The sequence below is a fragment of the Verticillium dahliae genome, genomic scaffold, assembly GCF_000150675.1.
Source record: "Verticillium dahliae VdLs.17 supercont1.6 genomic scaffold, whole genome shotgun sequence".
Taxonomy (NCBI): Eukaryota; Fungi; Ascomycota; class Sordariomycetes; order Glomerellales; family Plectosphaerellaceae; genus Verticillium; species Verticillium dahliae.
Genome location: NW_009276926.1, coordinates 1,194,894 through 1,212,703, shown reverse-complemented (window position 1 = coordinate 1,212,703; position 17,810 = coordinate 1,194,894). Strand labels below are relative to the sequence as shown.

The 17,810-nt window shown below is 56.8% G+C and overlaps 2 protein-coding genes across 2 annotated transcripts in view; both read left to right on the top strand.

Annotated features, from left to right (window-relative positions):
* The window catches only part of VDAG_03915 (UDP-galactopyranose mutase), a gene marked incomplete at both ends in the record, with an annotated part of 2,011 nt that extends 1,416 nt beyond the window's left edge, over positions 1–595 (top strand). Inside the window, one exon of the mRNA XM_009653999.1 lies at positions 128–595. Coding sequence (XP_009652294.1) covers positions 128–595 — 468 coding nt within the window. The remainder of the gene's footprint in view (positions 1–127) is intronic.
* A 2,057-nt stretch (positions 596–2,652) lies between these two features.
* Positions 2,653–10,282, top strand: VDAG_03914 (peroxide stress-activated histidine kinase mak2; the record flags this gene model as incomplete). The annotated part of the gene is made up of 3 exons (XM_009653998.1): positions 2,653–4,926; positions 4,990–7,533; positions 7,643–10,282. 3 exons carry the CDS (start codon positions 2,653–2,655, stop codon positions 10,280–10,282), a joined length of 7,458 nt encoding a protein of 2,485 aa, XP_009652293.1.
* Positions 10,283–17,810: the final 7,528 nt, after the last annotated feature.

Genomic DNA, 17,810 nt, shown 5'->3' with positions numbered 1-17,810 from the left:
GAGAAGCTTGCGACCTGTTACCTGGCCAATGGCACCAAGGCGGCGTCGACCGAGCCCAAAGGAAAGGTCCCTACTGGTTCATTCATGCTGGAGGTGTCCGAGTCGTCGATGAAGCCCCGTCGACCAGGAGAACCTCCTCAAGGACTGTATTCAGGGTCTTATCAACACGGAGATGATCACCGCGGAGGATGAGATTGTCTCGACCTACCACCGCCGCTTCGACCACGGTTACCCCACTCCCTCTCTGGAGCGTGAGGGCGTGCTCAAGGACCTACTGCCTAAGCTGCAGGACCTGGACATCTACTCGCGCGGTCGTTTCGGCAGCTGGAGGTACGAGGTCGGCAACCAGGACCACTCCTTCATGCTCGGCGTGGAGGCCGCAGACAACATTGTCAACGGCGCCGTCGAGCTGACGCTCAACTACCCCGACTTTGTCAACGGCCGCGCCAACACGGAGCGTCGCCTGGAGAACTTTGTTGTCGCGCCCACATCTACCCAGACCAACGGCGCCAAGGAGCTGCCGACGAGGGAGCGTGCCGTGTCCAAGGCTTCGCAGCCCGCACACAGCCGCAAGTCGTCGAAGCAGGTCCAGTAGACTACTTAATATCAAGGTGAGCCCGGCCGGCGGGGCGACTTAAAAGAGTCGGCGTGGGACGCGAACAGCAAGCAGCTGTGGGACCTGGCTGGAAGGGACGATTCGGATGGGAGAGGCACTCCGGGAAGGGGACCCGCGTGATGATGCATGCTTTGAGGATACATGGGATTGGTACGCTTGCCAGGAGGCAAGCACAAGCGTCATAGGCATGATGTTGATGGATTTGTAGAAAGCATGGCGGATGGCCCACTGTTGGGTCAGGTTTGATAGATATGCCAAGACTCTGCTAGATAGATGAAGAATTGTCGTGAAGCCTCAACTGCGTCCCTCCTTGCCATTTTGCCTCCAGACGTACTGTTGTATGCTGGATCTTCTCGCAGCAGGGCACGTTATCCACCACACTCGGTGGTCTCAGAATGCGGCTCCGTTGCGAAACATGTGCAGGTCTCACCTGGACCGCGACCCAGCAAAGGCGACAACTCAACAAGCCAAGACTGCGGTGTGTTCGAGGCATGGGGCATTGAAGGTCTGGGCCGCTTATGTTATCAACACGTACGAGGTCAGGACATTTTACTGGGCGTGTTTGAGAGTGAGGAGAGAGAGAGAAAGAAGGTTTCGAGAAGGTTGTCAGAGTGGCTGGACGGAGAGACCGTCTTGGAACACGCGACCAGCTGCAAGCCGACACGCTAATCATGCCGGTTCCGTGAATTTTTCTTTTCCCCTTCTCCTGCCTGCCTTGCCATTATTGTAAACAAGGCACGAGAGGAGCCGCAACGTTCGGTTGGGCAGTAACAGGGACAGGATCGACATGCATCGTGTGGTTTTTTGTCTGGGTGCCTGGGTTGATGACAGAAAGGAATTCGATCCGAAGATGTGGGGACAGGGCCGGCCGATCAGAGACTCAGGGTTGGCCTGCAAGCATTTGAATGACAGCTGCTCTTCTGGCCTGTAAGATGAGATGTCCCTGGCGAGGAGACCGGGTTGTGCTGGCTTGCCTGGCTTGCCGACTTGGCCGTGCTGATGGTCAGGGTTAGAGGGACGACGATTGTTAAGGTATTGATGGCAGAGACGAGACTGCTCTGGTCCTGGGCTGCCATGTCGACGAAAAGCATGTTTGATTACCTTCGTCTTTGCCGGGCCACTTCCAAGGCGGCGGGGGGAGGAGGGGGGACAAGGAGTCGTCATCTGGCAGCAGAGACGACCCAGCAGGACAAAGCAATCGTCAGGCACTACCCGAGGAGGCCGCCCCCACTTCACACGCCGAGCGGCCGCTCCTTCGAATGACTGATTCAAGATGGCTGACTAGGCACCTAAGGACCACCTAAGGACCTCAGCGTCCAGGCCCCTACCCCCCCTAATGCCCCAATGGGCCCTAACCTAAAGGCCCCAAGACCTGGTGTCGGTCAACGACCAGGTTCAGTGTCCCTTGCCCTGGCCCAGATCCCGCCTGCCTCGCGAGCCAAGTCGTCAGTCCTCGTCCAATAGAGAGGGTGGAGTCACGAAGATTCTCAACTCTGCGTTTTGTTTGCTGCTGGCGAGTGAGGTGCCTCCTCGTCTTGATTGACCAGACATTGTACCTGTGCCTGTCCTGAGCCATCATAGCAGAGCCTCTTCTTCCCTGGCCTCACATCGATTTTCGAGAGGAGTTCCGCTGCCTTGTTGGCTTCCCAGGTACCTACCTAGACGCAACAACCTCCCAAACCGCGATTCGGCTTTGGCTCCGCTCTAGCTCTCTTGATCATATCGCCCACCCCCGAACCAGACGCCGACCACATCCGGCCACTGGTCGCGCAAAACATTCTCGCACCCAACGCAGCGCCTGTAGCATCAACACCTCTGCTGAGCGCTTCGGTTCTTGAGCCTTCCCTCGCCGGGCGCACAGAAGACCGTGTATCAGTCCGACGACGATGCCTGTGCCGACGAGCTTCTCCAGGTGATGCTCTGTTCCTCCCCAACCTGAGCCGACCGCCTGCCTCTAGGACTGCTGAACAGCACATCCCACAGCCATCCGAGCTCGCCCTCTGCGGCCTCTGCTTCGCATGGACTACGCCGCCATCATGCCCGACGATCAGCATGATCCGCCGGCGCGCCTCTTCGAGCGACTCCGCCAGATTGCCGGCTACACCTGGGACGACAGTCATCCGCCGTTCCATACAACCTATGAAATCTGGGATGTCGTCGGCACCAAGTTCGTGTCGCCCTTCTCCCCGCCCACGACATATCCCGTCTCGAGCCCTGGGTCTGCGGCGAGGCTCCAGTCCGGCCGCCCGTCGCCCTCTGAGCATTACAGCTCCCCCAGCATCATCGGCGCCGAGACCCAGGCCGACGCCAGCAAAGACCCCTCGCTCTCGCCCGCATCGCCTCCCATGCCGACTTCGAACCCCGATACCCTCTACCCCGAAGAACCCGTTATTGCACGCATATCCTACCATGTCCTCCGCGAAGAGAGAACCTTCCACATTACCAAGCACCTCATCACATCCGTTGACCCCCACGGAGAGCATATCGTCAAGCCGATAGACCTCGTCCGCCTGACGCCGCAGCCCGGAGACCGCGGGTCCATCATTGTGGCCATCTACCAGCACCCCGGACGCAATGCCATATTCGACTTGATAGACGTCGGCCCGGCCTTTTACAGCACGCGCAAGGTCAACGACCATTGGGAGGCGTACAGAAAGGAGGTCTTTAGTCTCAACCCGCCAATAGGCGTGCCCGAGTTTCTGCGCTTCGCCATTGGCGCCGCGCAGTGTCTGGAGATACTGCACTATGGCCAAGGCGCCACGCACGGCGAGATCAGGCCCGACGCCTTCCACTACAATATCGAGACGCACCGCGTCAAGCTCGCCGCCATCGGTACGGGCACCAGGTCCTTCGAGAACAGACTGCAGAGCTCGGCGTGGTCAAACCTGTCCAAGGAGCTCGGGGCGAAGAACAAGCTGCTGTACATCAGTCCCGAGCAGACCGGACGCATGCCCGCCGAGCCCGACAGCAGGACAGACATTTACTCTTTGGGTGTCGTCCTGTGGACAATGCTGACGCAACACCCCGTCTTTGATGGTGATACGCCTCTAGATATCGTCCACTCTGTGCTCAAGGGAAGCATACCCCGACTGTCGAAAGTGAGGGAAGACCTTCCGTCTGTGATCGGCCGCATCATCGAAAAGTGTACGGCCATGCGCGTGGCCGATCGCTACCATTCGGCGAGCGGTCTACGCCACGATCTCGTCAAGGTCCAGGAGTTTCTGGAAAAGGGAGACTGGCTGGCCCTCGAAAAGTGGACCATTGGTGAGAAGGATATCTCCTCCTTCTTCATCCTCCCGACCATGATGATCGGGCGATCCAAAGAGAGGAACGAACTGCTCAAGGTCATCGACCGATCTGCCAAGAGCCACGCCATGAGCCAAAAGGTCGCCAGCAATCGATTTTCAGACGGGTCCAACCTCTCCAACGACATTTTGGACGCGGCCGACGCCTCGAGCGAAGGAGCCAGTTCCGCCGATGGCACGGCCCGCCGCAGCGGCTCCTTCACCCAAACTACCTCCTCAGACCCTAGGCAGGTCAGGGCTAGTTTTGTGCCGTCGGTGCTCTCTGACAGCCAGACCATCTCGGGTGAGACGGTTGCCTCGACCAACAGTGGTCCTCTGGCCCGAATGGCAAGACCCTGGGAACGCAACTCCTCCGTGTCTGTCGAGACGCGAAGCCTGGCGGACAGCATGGGGACCAGTGATATGAACCGGCAAAGCGTGGCCGACTCTACAGCCTCGAGCTTGTCCCGCCAACTCGGATCGGCCAAGTTTAGGCGCCGCGGACATTGCGAGATCATTACCATCGAAGGTGTTGCCGGCCTGGGCAAGAGCTTTCTCTTCCAGTCTGTCTTTGCAGAGGCCAGAAAGCGGGGCTACTACGTCTCTGCCAAGTTTGACAACGCAAGGAGACAGGCCTTCGGCCCTTTGCTCAAGTTGCTATCCTCGCTCTTCCGACAAGTATTTGGCGAGAAACACACAGACACGCCTTTCCACCATGCGTTGAAACACTACATACGCCCTGTCTGGCCGATGCTTGCCAAAGCATTAGGCCTCCCTGAACATCTTCTCGGCACCATTGATAACTCAACTGCGCGATCGCCACCGACCTTCCAGGGGTCTCGCAACATGAGAAACAGCATGAAGCAGGGGCTGTCTCCTGACGCTTCACCCGGCCTGCAGCCCAAGAACCCGGGCATACCGCTGCAAAGCTCCCAGGATTTCCTGCGAGCAGGCACATCTACGAAGAACACGAGGCTGATGAACACGTTCTTGGACGTGCTGCGCATGATCACGGCCAATAAGTTTGTATGCTTTGTGCTGGATGACTTGCATTTCGCAGACAGCGAGTCTCTCGAACTGATCTCACAGATCATCAGCGCAAGGATGAGGATGGTCATTATTGTGACGTACCGGCCGGATGAAATGACGCCTGACGAGGTTCATTCCATTGTCAACTCTACAGAACCCGACGGCAAGTCCAAATATTGTGATCATGCAGCGGACAACCACTCATGCTCTACAGACTTTTCGCGCACAGGGAGGCCGACAATCACCCGGATCGCGCTGGCGCCCCTCAGCGAGATCGACATTGTGCACTATGTTGCTGCCACGTTGTGTCGACCCAAAGAGGACATTTTGCCATTGGCCCTAGTCATCCAGTCCAAGACTGCTGGCAACCCATTCTACATCAGGGAGATGCTCAGCGCATGCTACCGCAATAAGAGCATCTGGTACGAATACAAGGACAGCAACTGGCACTTTGATCTTGACCGGCTCTTCGATCAGTTCCAGACGGAGGGATACGATGTTCTCGATACGGCTTTCATCACTCAGCGTCTGAAAGAGCTCCCGCCATCGGCGCGTGCAATTTTGGCCTGGGCTGCGCTTCTCGGCTACTCCTTCTCTTTTGAGCTCGTCAGTCGTCTCTTGACGGGCGAGTTCCAATACACGGACGATGTTGCTTGTGTTGATCCCAACGCCGAAGAGGTGAACACAAAATACTCAAACGATGAAGTCATCGCTGGCCTCCAGGCTGCCGTCAACGCGTGTATTCTGATGCCTGGCGAGACGGATGACCGGTTCCGTTTTGCCCATGACCGCTACATCCAGGCCTCGGCCGCGCTCAAGGAATGTAACGCCCGCAAAATGCGCTTCATCATCGCCCAAACTCTCATGAAGTACTACTCAACGGATGCTCGGGCGAGAGATACTGCTTCGTTACACATTTGCGAGTCCGCCGAGCTGATCAAACGGCGAGTGAGGATCCGCGAACCCTTTCGCACGCTGCTCCTCGAGTGCGCCGCAACGGCAACAGAGAACGAGGCACGGCCGACGGCTGCCAAGTATTATGCGACGGCCTTGGACCTCCTCCAACAGAATCCCTGGACCGATGGCCTCGAGGACGTGTCTTACGACGAAACCCTACAGATACACCTGCGAGCGGCTGAGTGCAGTTTGTACATGAATCAAGAAGAAGAGGCGAGCCGTCTTCTCTCTATCCTGTTTGAGAAGGGACGCACGGCGATCGACAAGGCACCCGCGTACGTGCTGCAATCACGGATTCACACCCAGGCTGGGGATGTGGCCGCAGCGTGCGACTCGCTGGAGAAGTGTTTGCGCCTCATGAATGTCAGGCTAGAGGAACACCCGACGTACGAACGCTGTGACCGAGAATTTGAACGCCTGGCGATCAAGATTCAGACGATGGACAAGACGGAACTGATGCAACCGGCCGTGTCACCGGACCCAACCTTACCCTCGATCGCCGCCGTCATGGCTGAGACGTTGAGCTCGGCATGGTGGAGCAACTCACTCCGGTTCTACAGCATCACCCTCGCCATGCTGGATCTGCACTTGACTTCTGGCGCATTTCCGCAGTCTGGGCTGGTCTTTCTCTACTTTGGCATCATCGCTCTCTCCCGCTTCAACCTCGTTAAATTGGCTGTGGAGGCTGGTGATGTCTGCATCGAAATGCTCGATCGATTCCGAGATCCCTTCTCCATGGCGAGAGGCTACATGGTCTATGCCATCTTCATCGGCCACGTGCAGTTCCCCGTCAGCGTGGCCTTGACACACCTGGAAGGCTCTGTCGAGTATGCTGCGACCGCCGGAGATCGCATATCGTCAATCATGAGCGCTGGCTTGTCTGCGATGCTCAAGTTTTACGCTAGCGAAAACCTTGCTGATGTCGAGGCATTCGCCCAGTATGCCTGCGAAGACGTTCAGGGTTGGAAGGACGACACCCGGGGCGGCACTCTGCTCATCGCCGTTCGGCAGCTCTGTCGTGCCATGCAGGGCAAGACAAGAACCAGGGACGCACAGCACGTGTTGAGCGACAATGTTTTCAATACCCTCCAATACAAGTCGCGGCTCGACACGAAAATTCTGAAGGGAAACCGCTCCATCTTGTTCTTCGAAACGTTGGAGATAATTCCGCTTTTCCTCTTTGGCCACTATGACCGCGCGATCGAGATTGGGGCAGCCTGTTACGAGAACATCGATATCATGTGGTCTGCCCGCAACAGTCGCCACCTTATATTCTTCTACGGACTGTCCCTTGCTGGCCGGATGCTACATCGTCTCGACGACCCGCGGTTCAACCCAGACAGCCTCGAGGCGGAGAAGCAAGAATGCATCCAAACACTGCGCGAGTTTACGAGAAAGATCAAAGAGTGGTCCACGTACAACGATGTCAACTACGCTTCGTGGTACAAGATTCTCGATGCTCAGATTTGCGAGCTCAGCAAGGACTATGGCGGCGCAATCATGCTTTACGAAGAGGCATTGGATCATGCCGAGGAGCACAATCACACCTTTGACGAGGCGTTGGGTAACTATCTCATGGCCGGTGTGTTTGTCGGGAGGAAAGCGAGGCGGTCTGCCCCGGGCGGCTATGAGGGACTCTGCCGCGCTGTATCGGCAATTTGGTGCCGTCGGCGTGGCTGATCATATCGAGGAGACGCACGCGCTCCTTCTCCATGGCCCAACACGGAACCCGCGGACCGTAGATGCCTGTGTGCAGACGGACTTTTCATCAGACGCTCCTCCACCGCACTTCCGTGCCATGGATGGCGAGGAGAGCGAGGATTTACCACTGGCTCCAAGCAGCGCGCTGGTCGATCTGAAGGGTGAACGGATCGGTGCCTGGCGTGGCTCCGTTCACCTCCAAGCTGGTGCCGGGGCCGGTCTGCCTGCGCTCGATATGATTGACCTGCACGCGATCCTGCTGTCGTCTCAGGTCATCTCGGCCGTTCTCAACGTCGACCAGCTTCTCGAGACAATGTGCGACGTCATCTTACAGACCTGCGGTGGCACGGCCACACTCGCCGCCATTATCGTCCGCGATGCGCAGGGATGGTGTCTCGCGGCTAGCGGAGATCCTGAGCGGGGAGCAAAAGCCCCTGAGAGCCGCGAGTTGCTCTCGCACACGTCGCTCGTCGCAGAGAACGTCATTCTCTACTGCACGCGGTTCCGGGAGACATTGTTCATTCCGGATATCCTCAACGACGAGCGGTTTGGCAACGTCAACGAAGCGTGGCTCCAGCGCAACGTCTTGAGTAAAGCCATCATTGCGATACCCATCTCCCGCGGAGCCGGCAACGACGGGCTGCTCGGCGTCCTCTACCTTGAAGGTGAGCCAGGGTCGTTTACCGATCGCAATGTGTCAGTGCTGCAACTGCTCGTCAACCAGATCGGCATCAGTTACTCCAACTCGCTGGCCATGAAGGCCGTGGAGAAGGTGTCCAAGGAGAACGAGTCGAACGTGCGGGCGCTCAAGAGCACGGTGGATCAGGCGCGAGAAGCCGAGGCCAAGGCCAAGGCGGCCGAGGCGGAAGCGAAACGCAACGTCAAGCTGGCCGAAGAGGCAGCGAGGGCCAAATCAATCTTCCTGGCCAACGTATCCCACGAACTGCGGACGCCTCTCAACGGCGTCATTGGCAACTCGGAGTTGCTGCGCGACAGCAGTCTCAACAGGGAGCAGCTGGACATGGCGGACTCGATCCGGGTGTCCGCCGATCTGTTGCTCACGGTCATCAACGACATTCTCGATTTCTCGAGAATGGAGGCCGACAAGATGAAACTGTATGTCATCGCCTTCAACCCGGAGGAGATGGTGCGTGAGGTCGTGCGTGCAGTGTCGTACAGCAACAGGCAGAAGACACAGAGGAAGAATGTCACGATTACCAAGGATATCAACCTTCCCCCGATGCTCATTTACGGCGACCCCATTCGGCTGCACCAGGTGCTTGGGAATCTCATCAACAACAGCCTCAAGTTTACAGAGAATGGCTCCATCACGATCGGGGCGCAGGTCGATTACGATTCGAACGAGAAGGCCGTGCTTACCTTCAAGGTCCAAGACACCGGCATCGGGATTCCACAGCAGCAGCTCGAGAAGCTGTTCCAGCCATTTTCGCAGGCGGACGCCAGTACAGCAAGAAAGTACGGCGGCAGTGGTCTCGGACTCAGCATCTGCAAATCTCTGATCGAGACCATGATGAAGGGCAAGATTCACCTGGAGAGCCAAGAGGGCGTCGGCACGATGGCTTGGTTCACCGTGACTTTTGACAAGGCCACGCCGGACGTCAATGCAGGCGACGCGCAAACGGTCAAGTCGCCGCCCATCGCCGACCGTTTCACGATACCCGCGACTCCGCTCAACGAGCTGGCGCCGAACCCGTTCATCCACCTGACGACCATACCGAAGGATCAGATCCGAATCTGCATCGCCGAGGACAACCTGATCAACCAGAACATCGCCATGAAGTTCTCGCGACGCCTGGGCTACACGACGGTGGACGCGTACGAGAACGGGCAAAAGGCACTCGAAGCGCTGAGAAAAAAGGCGCAGGAAGGACAGCCATATCACGTTGTGCTCATGGACGTGCAGATGCCTGTGCTCGATGGCTATGAAGCGACCAAGGCAATCCGCAGCGAGCCCTTGGAGGCGGTGAACAAGGTCCTGATCATCGCCATGACGGCATCGGCGATTCAGGGTGATCGGGAGAAGTGCCTGGCGGCCGGCATGAACGATTACATCGCGAAACCCGTCCGGGTCGACGTCTTGGGCCGAAAGCTGGACAACTATATCATGCCGCACACCGCGGCAACGGGACCCGGCAGCAACACACCCGTGAGGCCATCCCCGGCATCTGGCGCCTTCGCGCCGCCACCTAGATCGGCGGCGGTGCCCGCGTCCGCGTCCCAGACCCCGCCTTCTTCGCGCACAACGCCAAGCCCGCCCGCGTATCCCAGCTTCGAGGGCAACGGCGTGGCCGCCAGCGCGCCTATTCCCATTCGCGACAACCCCGCCTACAGCCGCCCGTCCGTTGAGCCGCTGGCGCCAAGCCAACGATCGAGCGAGACGCGGCTGTCGGACGCAACCGACGCGCCGTCGGTGACGCCTTCGCAGAAGCGGCTGACCAAGAAACTCACCAAGAGTCGCACGAGCAGCGAGACGAACATGATTTCGCCGCTGCCGCCACCGCCACCACCAACACAGACGCCAGAGAAACCAGAGAAGACCAAAGGCGTGCTCACGAAGCGGCCGCCGCAACGGCAGGGGACGACGTCTTCGGCAGACGGTGTGGAGAATGTACCGCTCGACGCTGCTCAGCGGAACAGCGCAAGCTCGAGCCGGGACCGGTTTTTCATGGGCTGAGGGCTTGTGTAGCTCAACCCCAGCTTTGACGAGGCGTGGGCGAAGCATCTTTATTTCAAGGGAGCCTGAGGGGACTTTTTCGTGGACGAGAGCATCTACAGCATGTTTCTGATTTGACTTTGCGGAAGAGGAAGACAAAAGAAGATGTAATGCCTACTCACCTGAGCAGGGCAACGGCACAGCAGACGGGGATTCATATTTCCTCATGTGTTTTTTTTTTTTTTTTGTTTTGTGGCCCCCCGGGGGTAGACAGCTTCTTCCAGCCCATTCTGCCTTCTCACTTTACTTTTCTCGTTCCTGCACGGCGCTCGGGAAGGGATGATGGTTGGGAAAGAGGAAAACAGGGGGGAATCATTGGGGAGCACCTTTTTATTTCTCTTGTTGTATGGTACATTTACGCTTCCTACACATGTATGTGGTGCGCTGCCAGTGAAGGGGAAATGAAGGCAGGACGAGGAAGAGAGCGGGAAAGACGGATACATCGCGGCGGGCAGCTGCATGGACTTTGTTTGACTTGACGTATGAGCGTCTATTTTGATGGCCCCGTTGCCGAAAGACGAAAGAGAGAGAGAGAGGCTGCCGGGATGAATACCGATTCACAACACCACCTCCCATGTGACTCTTTTCGTGCCTGGACTCTATCTGCAACTGTGGAGTGCCTTCTGTTCATGATTGTGGTTGCGTTGGCTAGGCTGACAAGCACAGACGAGGACAGAGAGCATCATGATGTGATTGATACCTTTTCTGGATATGGCGACATGCGATTTTTCGGATGGCAGTATCAACATCCTGAGACGACAGTGACGATTCATACCCCTCCCCCTGGCACGATACCCTCACTCCCAAACTTTGATGCGGCGGAGTCGAAAGAGAAAGCTTTGGAGGCCATGTTGGGAAGCTTTCACACAAGTGCGAGAACAGGCCAGGCTGATACAACGCATCTCGTATCTATCCAGTCCCCCCCTTTCGACCCCCTTTTGACTCAGCCACGGGCTAGCAAGCGAGGAGAAGCACGTCAAGTCCATGCATGCTACTCCATCCACGAGACGACTCTCGTCTCTGGCTGCCGCTCTAGCTCGTAGTAGGAGTGGGCTGATGTTATGAGGCGCACAGATCTTGGCCCGAAGCATTACTGCTGCGATGCAACAGAGGTCGAGGCACTTTTGCATCATGAGCTGACTGACTGGCTGACCGGCTGACCAACTGGAGCCGCCATGTCGTTTGAATTGACGACTAAAAATGGCCGAAAAGTCCGCGCCGATGTCGACTTGGCTCTCGGTCGGACCCTTTGTTTCTGGCCACACCCCTTCCCTCCCTCACCCCGCCCTCCGGTCTCAAGCGTTCGTCCCATCTGGCTTGTTGCTCGCCCGATAAGCACCGGCAACAGCCAGCGGCGCACACGGACCCCTCCCTGCTTCGGCCGTGATAAATCAGATGAGACGCTCTGCTTGCCTTGCCGAGAGGGGTCGGTTCGCCCGACTGTGCGTTCGTCCCAGGTGGCGGGGTAAGGCTTGGTCTCGCGCCCTCATCACGGACGGCCCAGCGCCGCGACTGCCGCCGTCTCAAGCGCGCGGCCGGGCGAGGGTCAGGGCGGGCGGAAGGGACTCCGAAACCCGTGTGCGCGCGCTTCTTTGACTCAAATCGACTCGCTGATTAATTACAGGTCGTGACGAGCTGGAACTCTTATCGCTTATTCGGCTTTAGGCCGCCCTAGGTCCGCCAGGCTGGGGCAACCTGTTAGTCACGTCTGATGGTGAGCAGACAGAACAGGCAGATAGATCCTTTTGAACAAGAAGCTCCTCTGGAGAGATACCAGCATCTTGTCCCCGTCGGCCCACCTGCCTAGTCACTGCGTCCATGACACCAACAGAAACGCAGCACAAGCCGCCAGATGGATCTCTTGTCCTCCTTCACAAAAGATCAACCACATCATTCAAGGTAGTGGACATACTGACAGAGCACCCCAGAGCATTTTCGCCTACGGGACCGGCCTGGGTGCTCACGGACCGCCGAACAGCGCACGGGCATGACCGTTGCGGGAGGGGAAAGCAGGCTTTGCTCATCTGCCGTGCCCAGGATCGCCCTCGCATCGGAAGAGCTGTCTGGTGAGGGTTCCCCTCTCGATTCGGTGTTTCATGTGACCTTCTTGGACGTCCGTGATAGAACATCGTTCCTCGTTCCTGTCCGTGTGTGTGTGTGTGTGTGTATGTGTGTGTGTGTATGTGTGTGTGTGTATGTGCACGGCGTCATGTTTTGCATGAGATCCTTTGCGTGCCAGCCCAAGCCCAGCTGCCTCCCAGCCTTATCTCCTCCTTGTAAAGTCTGGACAGGTGCAAAGTACGACCTCGTGGCGGGCAAATCCATGAGCGATCCCGGGCACCGCAATCTCGAGTTTGAGCTACTGTATGTAATGGTACGACCCCGCAGAAAACGCTCACACAGAATGCAAGTCATCTCTCAGGCTTGCACACTGTTCCCACTTCGGGAGGAGAATGCCAGCAATGAGCAAACCCTACAATGCAAGTTGCATGTCGGCTGAAGCTGTAGTGTATGTGTGATTATTAGTCTCGAGTGAGAATTCAACCCTGGTCGCAGATCTATTGCTTCAGGATGCCTGCTGCATATGCCAGCGATGCCAAGGCGTGTTTGCACCACCCCACTTCTCATTTAACTTGCACATTCGAGCTGACGCCATGTGAGGCTTGACAACGGGAGATGAGAAAGAATCCGCGCCGCAGTACGAACAAAACGACGGTGGCTCGTCGCTTGCATTGCTCTGGTGCGGCGGGTAGCCGAGCTACTTGCTCCTATAACCACGACGGTATAACACAGCCCTTGCCGCGGAGCCGAGTCAGGGGGCCAATGTGACATTCCAATTAGCAAACCGCATTTGCTCCCAATGCAAGTTTTGATGAGGCTGCTGACGACCAGTGTCTGGTATATGGATTCGTTCCTCACGAATTGTCTGAATCGCCCGAGTCGTACGTGTCTGTCGTCAATTTTCCTCTCTGAGAACGCACAACCAGATTGATTGGGTAAAGATCGCAGATCTGGTAGGAGAGAGATGGAGTGACACTGTGAAAGGTCCGATCCACCTAATAAACTTGGGACCGGAGAAGCAAGGCCCCCTCACCCACGGACCCTGGCCAGCCTAGGTAAATGGAGGGAGGACAACGAAGTGGGCGGGAGTGGATGATACAACTTGTGCTTGAGGCCCTTCCAGGATCGCTTCCCAGTCGCGCGGGTTCGTTGACTCGCTCGCCCCGGGCTGGGAGGCGGGGAGAAGGGCAGCAAACCGAAACGTCTCGAAAAGGGCAGGATCAGAGGAGTGAGCTCCAGATGTTGATGCGTGATTTCCATCCCGCCAGGTTCTAGACCTGTCGATCCTTACTTGTTGCCTTGGACGTGTGCGCACCTTGCATACCAACCGGCCTGGCTGGCAAGCAATTCTCTAGTCGAGCGGAACTGAAGCCGGTGCAACGAGCAAGGAAGAGGCGAAAGTGGAGGTTGCTTGGTGGATATCCTCGCTTTCTTCGACTTGTCAGAGTGGCTGTCAACCACGTTTTCGACGGCGCACGCCACAGGTACCTGCGTGGCGGTACGGCGATCACAACCCCAAATGGTAACCAAACTGGGTGCGGTCAGATATCCGCCGGTTCTAGGGAGCCTGCGAGCTGGAGAGGCGACAGGCTCGTGGAGATACGGCAGGTACATAGAACAGAAGCCAGTGACCTGACGTTGCTGGATTCCGCCGTGGCTGCACCGTGGCTTGAATTGGTGTCTCCCAAACTGGAGACTGCGTTTGATTGAAGGATTGAACGATGGGCGGCTCACCATGTTGCCCCCGCTTTTGCTTCCTTGTCCTTGTCCTGTTCCTGGCATCCAGGTACAGCACCAGGCTGGCAAAACTACTGTTGGTCCGCTGAAACGTGTCGGCATGTGTGCTCGTTCGGACAGGCTGTGTCTTCCCCACGCCGAAGAGGAGGGGTTGCAGGCTTCGTGTGCATGTACCAAGATGATGGTAGCTTTCGCGGTTTATGCCTTCTTGGGATGGGATGGGCGTCCGACGGAATGCATTGATAGTTCAGTGTTTATCACTAGACTCATGACTGGGCCGCTGGCGGTGGTGATGCTGTCCCGGTCGATTACAGTACAAGCCCACGTAGCGCGGCGTCGGCGGTCTAGGTGAAGCTGATCTTTGTACATTTCGACTGTCTTTGGTTGGCCAAGAGCGACAGCATGAATGACTTGATCGACTAGGCTTGAGACGAGAAAAGCCAAACCACGAACAAGATCGCTGTTGTCGATTGCTTGTAGAGGCTACCTCTGTCCCAGGAGCACAAAGCCCTAGACGCACCAGCCCGCGGCCGTTCGTTGCTGGCCGCCGATGCTTCCCGCATTGGGTGGCTCGTCGAATCCCGCCTTTGGGTAAGCTAAGCCCTGAGGTATGGGAGATCGCGTGCGCTGTGATGGCACCAGCGCTAACAGAGCGTTGCCATGCCATGCCTTGCCTTGATTGCTTGCCAACTGGTTTTAGTTCTCGGTCTTGAAGCCATCAGCGGACACGCTCGAATGAGGGAGGGTTGTCGATCTTGTAAGCCGGCGCGACGACAAATGCGCTTCAGGGAAGAGGGGGGGGGGCCGCAAATGGGATTGGCCTGGCCTGGCCTGTCTGTGTTTGGTACTTCCTGCCCCTCTGAGCTTACGGATAGACGCAGGGCGGCGTTGCGGCTGGGACGAGGGAACGGGTCAGCAGCACGTCAGACCCAGGTTCTCATGGACACGAAGGTTCGCGCTTGATCCAGATGTAGAAGCTGAAGCTGTCGGAGCTGAGATTTGAGCCGTCGGGGCTCAGGACGCATGGCGCGTGGCGGCAGAGCCGAACTAGCTGTACAAGTACATGGTGTCGGTGTCAAGAATTGGACCGATTGAGGCCCAGTCCGCCTGGAGCTCTAGCTGGCCAAGCCAAAAGCTCTTCTCTCCTGTGTACAGCTCTATGCCATCGCGTTCGTCCGATATGGCATAAGTTGTGTGGCGGTACCGTGGAGTATGGATGAACGGCATTGGGTCTGGACGTGGTTCATAAGCTGCATTGCCCGTGGCATGACGGTACATGTAGTACCTACTGGCGGATAGAGGGCCAATGTCCAACAAGAGCTGTTTCAATATGAAGTCGGCCCTGGTGTTGTGTGCCGTAGATATGCTGCATAAAGGCATAGATGTGTCTTTGGATGGATCTCGCAACCTCATCAGCCCCCCTCTTCCCTCTGACCAGAAAGAAGATCGGGGGGTCTCTTGCTTCCACCAGCGAGGAAAAAGACTGACAGAATAATCTGGGTAGGTGCCATGCAGGCTACCAAGCAAGAAGGGGGGGTCTTCTCAGCAAGCCCAGAAAGCCCAGCAAGCCCAGCAAGCCACGAGTTGATCGTTCTTTCCCCAAGAAGAAAGTATCCCGGAGTGTACTTCCTCTTCTGGGCTAGTGGTCTCTCGGTAGGAGAGTATTTGGTGTCGCGTCGTTTCAGATTTCCTGCACCGAGCTTGCCTTGACTGGGATACAAGGATCTGCCTGCCTGCCTGTCCGCCTGTCGTTCCCTTTTCGCCAGTCCCCCGTTGCTGCCAAACTCCCATCTTGAATCTCCAACTTCGTTCGAGTCATCCCAAGTTGGCCATTTGAATATGGAATACGCTGATCGTCCTATGAGCTGCCCGACATTCCGACGCCATACTGGAATCGAGACGAAATGATCGCCTAACGATGGAAATCATCCATCCCTCGCATTCGACGGCTTCCTGTTTCGGTCAACCTTCTCAGTCGATCACTCAAACGATAGCCCCCATACATCCTTGATGAGCTGAGCGAAAACCAAACACACGCACCTTTACAGCACATGTATACCAGCTAGATCGATCCCCTGTCCAGGTGTAAGATCATGCAACTCCGACGGCTGCCAATGCTGTCTCTGGCTCCATACATGGTACAAGACCCGCGCCACAATACATCCGACGTCTTCCCGCCTTGTGAGAAATTTCTTTTTGCCAACGTCATGGTCTTGTTCGAACAAGGCTCCATTTAAAATCTTATTGCGAACTGTCCTGTCGGTACCGGCTTCTCATCCTGCTGGCCCAGACAATTCTTCAAGAGTGCTGGCAGAGGTTTGCCACAATGGCCCAGAAGGACACAAAGTTTGGTTGAACACGGTCCTATCCGTGCCGCTCGGCTTACACCCCTCGCCTGTCAGATGGAATTCTCTCGCCTGAACCAGACCAGTGCACGAAGGAGTGTGGCGTAGTTGAGTTTACAAGTGGCATATGGGGAAGAACCCCCCTCGGACACAGCGCCACAAGTGCCCTCGAACCAAAATCGACGAGCACTGTTATTGGCGTGCACCATGCCGAGGCTTTTCACTGTACTGGAGGTCTTTTCCATCAGCGAACCAGCCCACAGACTTTGGGATTATTTCCTATCAGCCGGATCTCCCAACAGGGCCCCATTTTTTTGTGAGCGAAACCAAGACCGAATTGCTTTCCAAAGCTTGTAGCAGGAACAATGGCTTTGGTATGGAAATCGCAATTCTCTGGAGACTCAAATGTGCGGTCTATGGCTTCTGCCTTTACTCATGCACCGCCGCCATGGATGGACAGACAGACAAGTACGAGCCGCGCTAATACTCCGCGTCTGGACGTACGTCAGCCTGCCAGTTCCAGGACGGACTACGCAGTCTGCGTCCACTGGGTATTACACTTCGGCCCCCGAAGCATGCGTCAACTGCTGCGACACCACGGCCTCGGTGACTCGAGCCACCGAATAGCGACAAGGAACGGCCATTGGCGTAACGCCCGACTGAGTGAATAGTAACGTGTGAATGAGCAGGATTTGGGACGGTTGCTCAAGAAAGATGTCTCCCTGCCACAAGATGGATCCAAATTCTGTTTGATCGGAGATGCGGCCGGGACTGTGTGCTTCACCATGCTGCATAAAGGCCAGCCTGACGTAGCAGAGCCACACAAATGGTCCTCCAAAGACTCAGAACTCGGGAGGACGAGGGAAGCTGGCTCCAGCTCCAAACGCCTCATCGCTCGTCTCACGTTTCACTGGACCCCGTACCTTACCCATACAACTTGAGGGACGACGATTTGTCTCAATAGCACTGCGGCGCGTGCCAGCTCTGGCGCTTGGATGACTACCTTCTGACCGTCGATGTTCCAAACTCGACCCCTTCTCTCCGATGACGAAATGGTGGGTGAAGCTCACAGGCTTGCAGCCCAGCATATCCTGCAGGCGCCGTTGGTGACACGCTGTCGATCAGATTCGACATCAGATCCGCGTCTTCTGCTCGCCACCCAGAGGTAGCTGGGAGGGTGACATGGATGGTCGTTCGATACGGCTAGAGCCGTACACGCTACTCGATTTTAGGGTTGGTATACTGTTTGGACTGGCAGTCTGAGCGACCAGCAGCGAGCGCATCGAATCATGGAGCTATTCTACACGCGCACACAACCTGCACAACTGGCCTCACAAGCTTCCTGA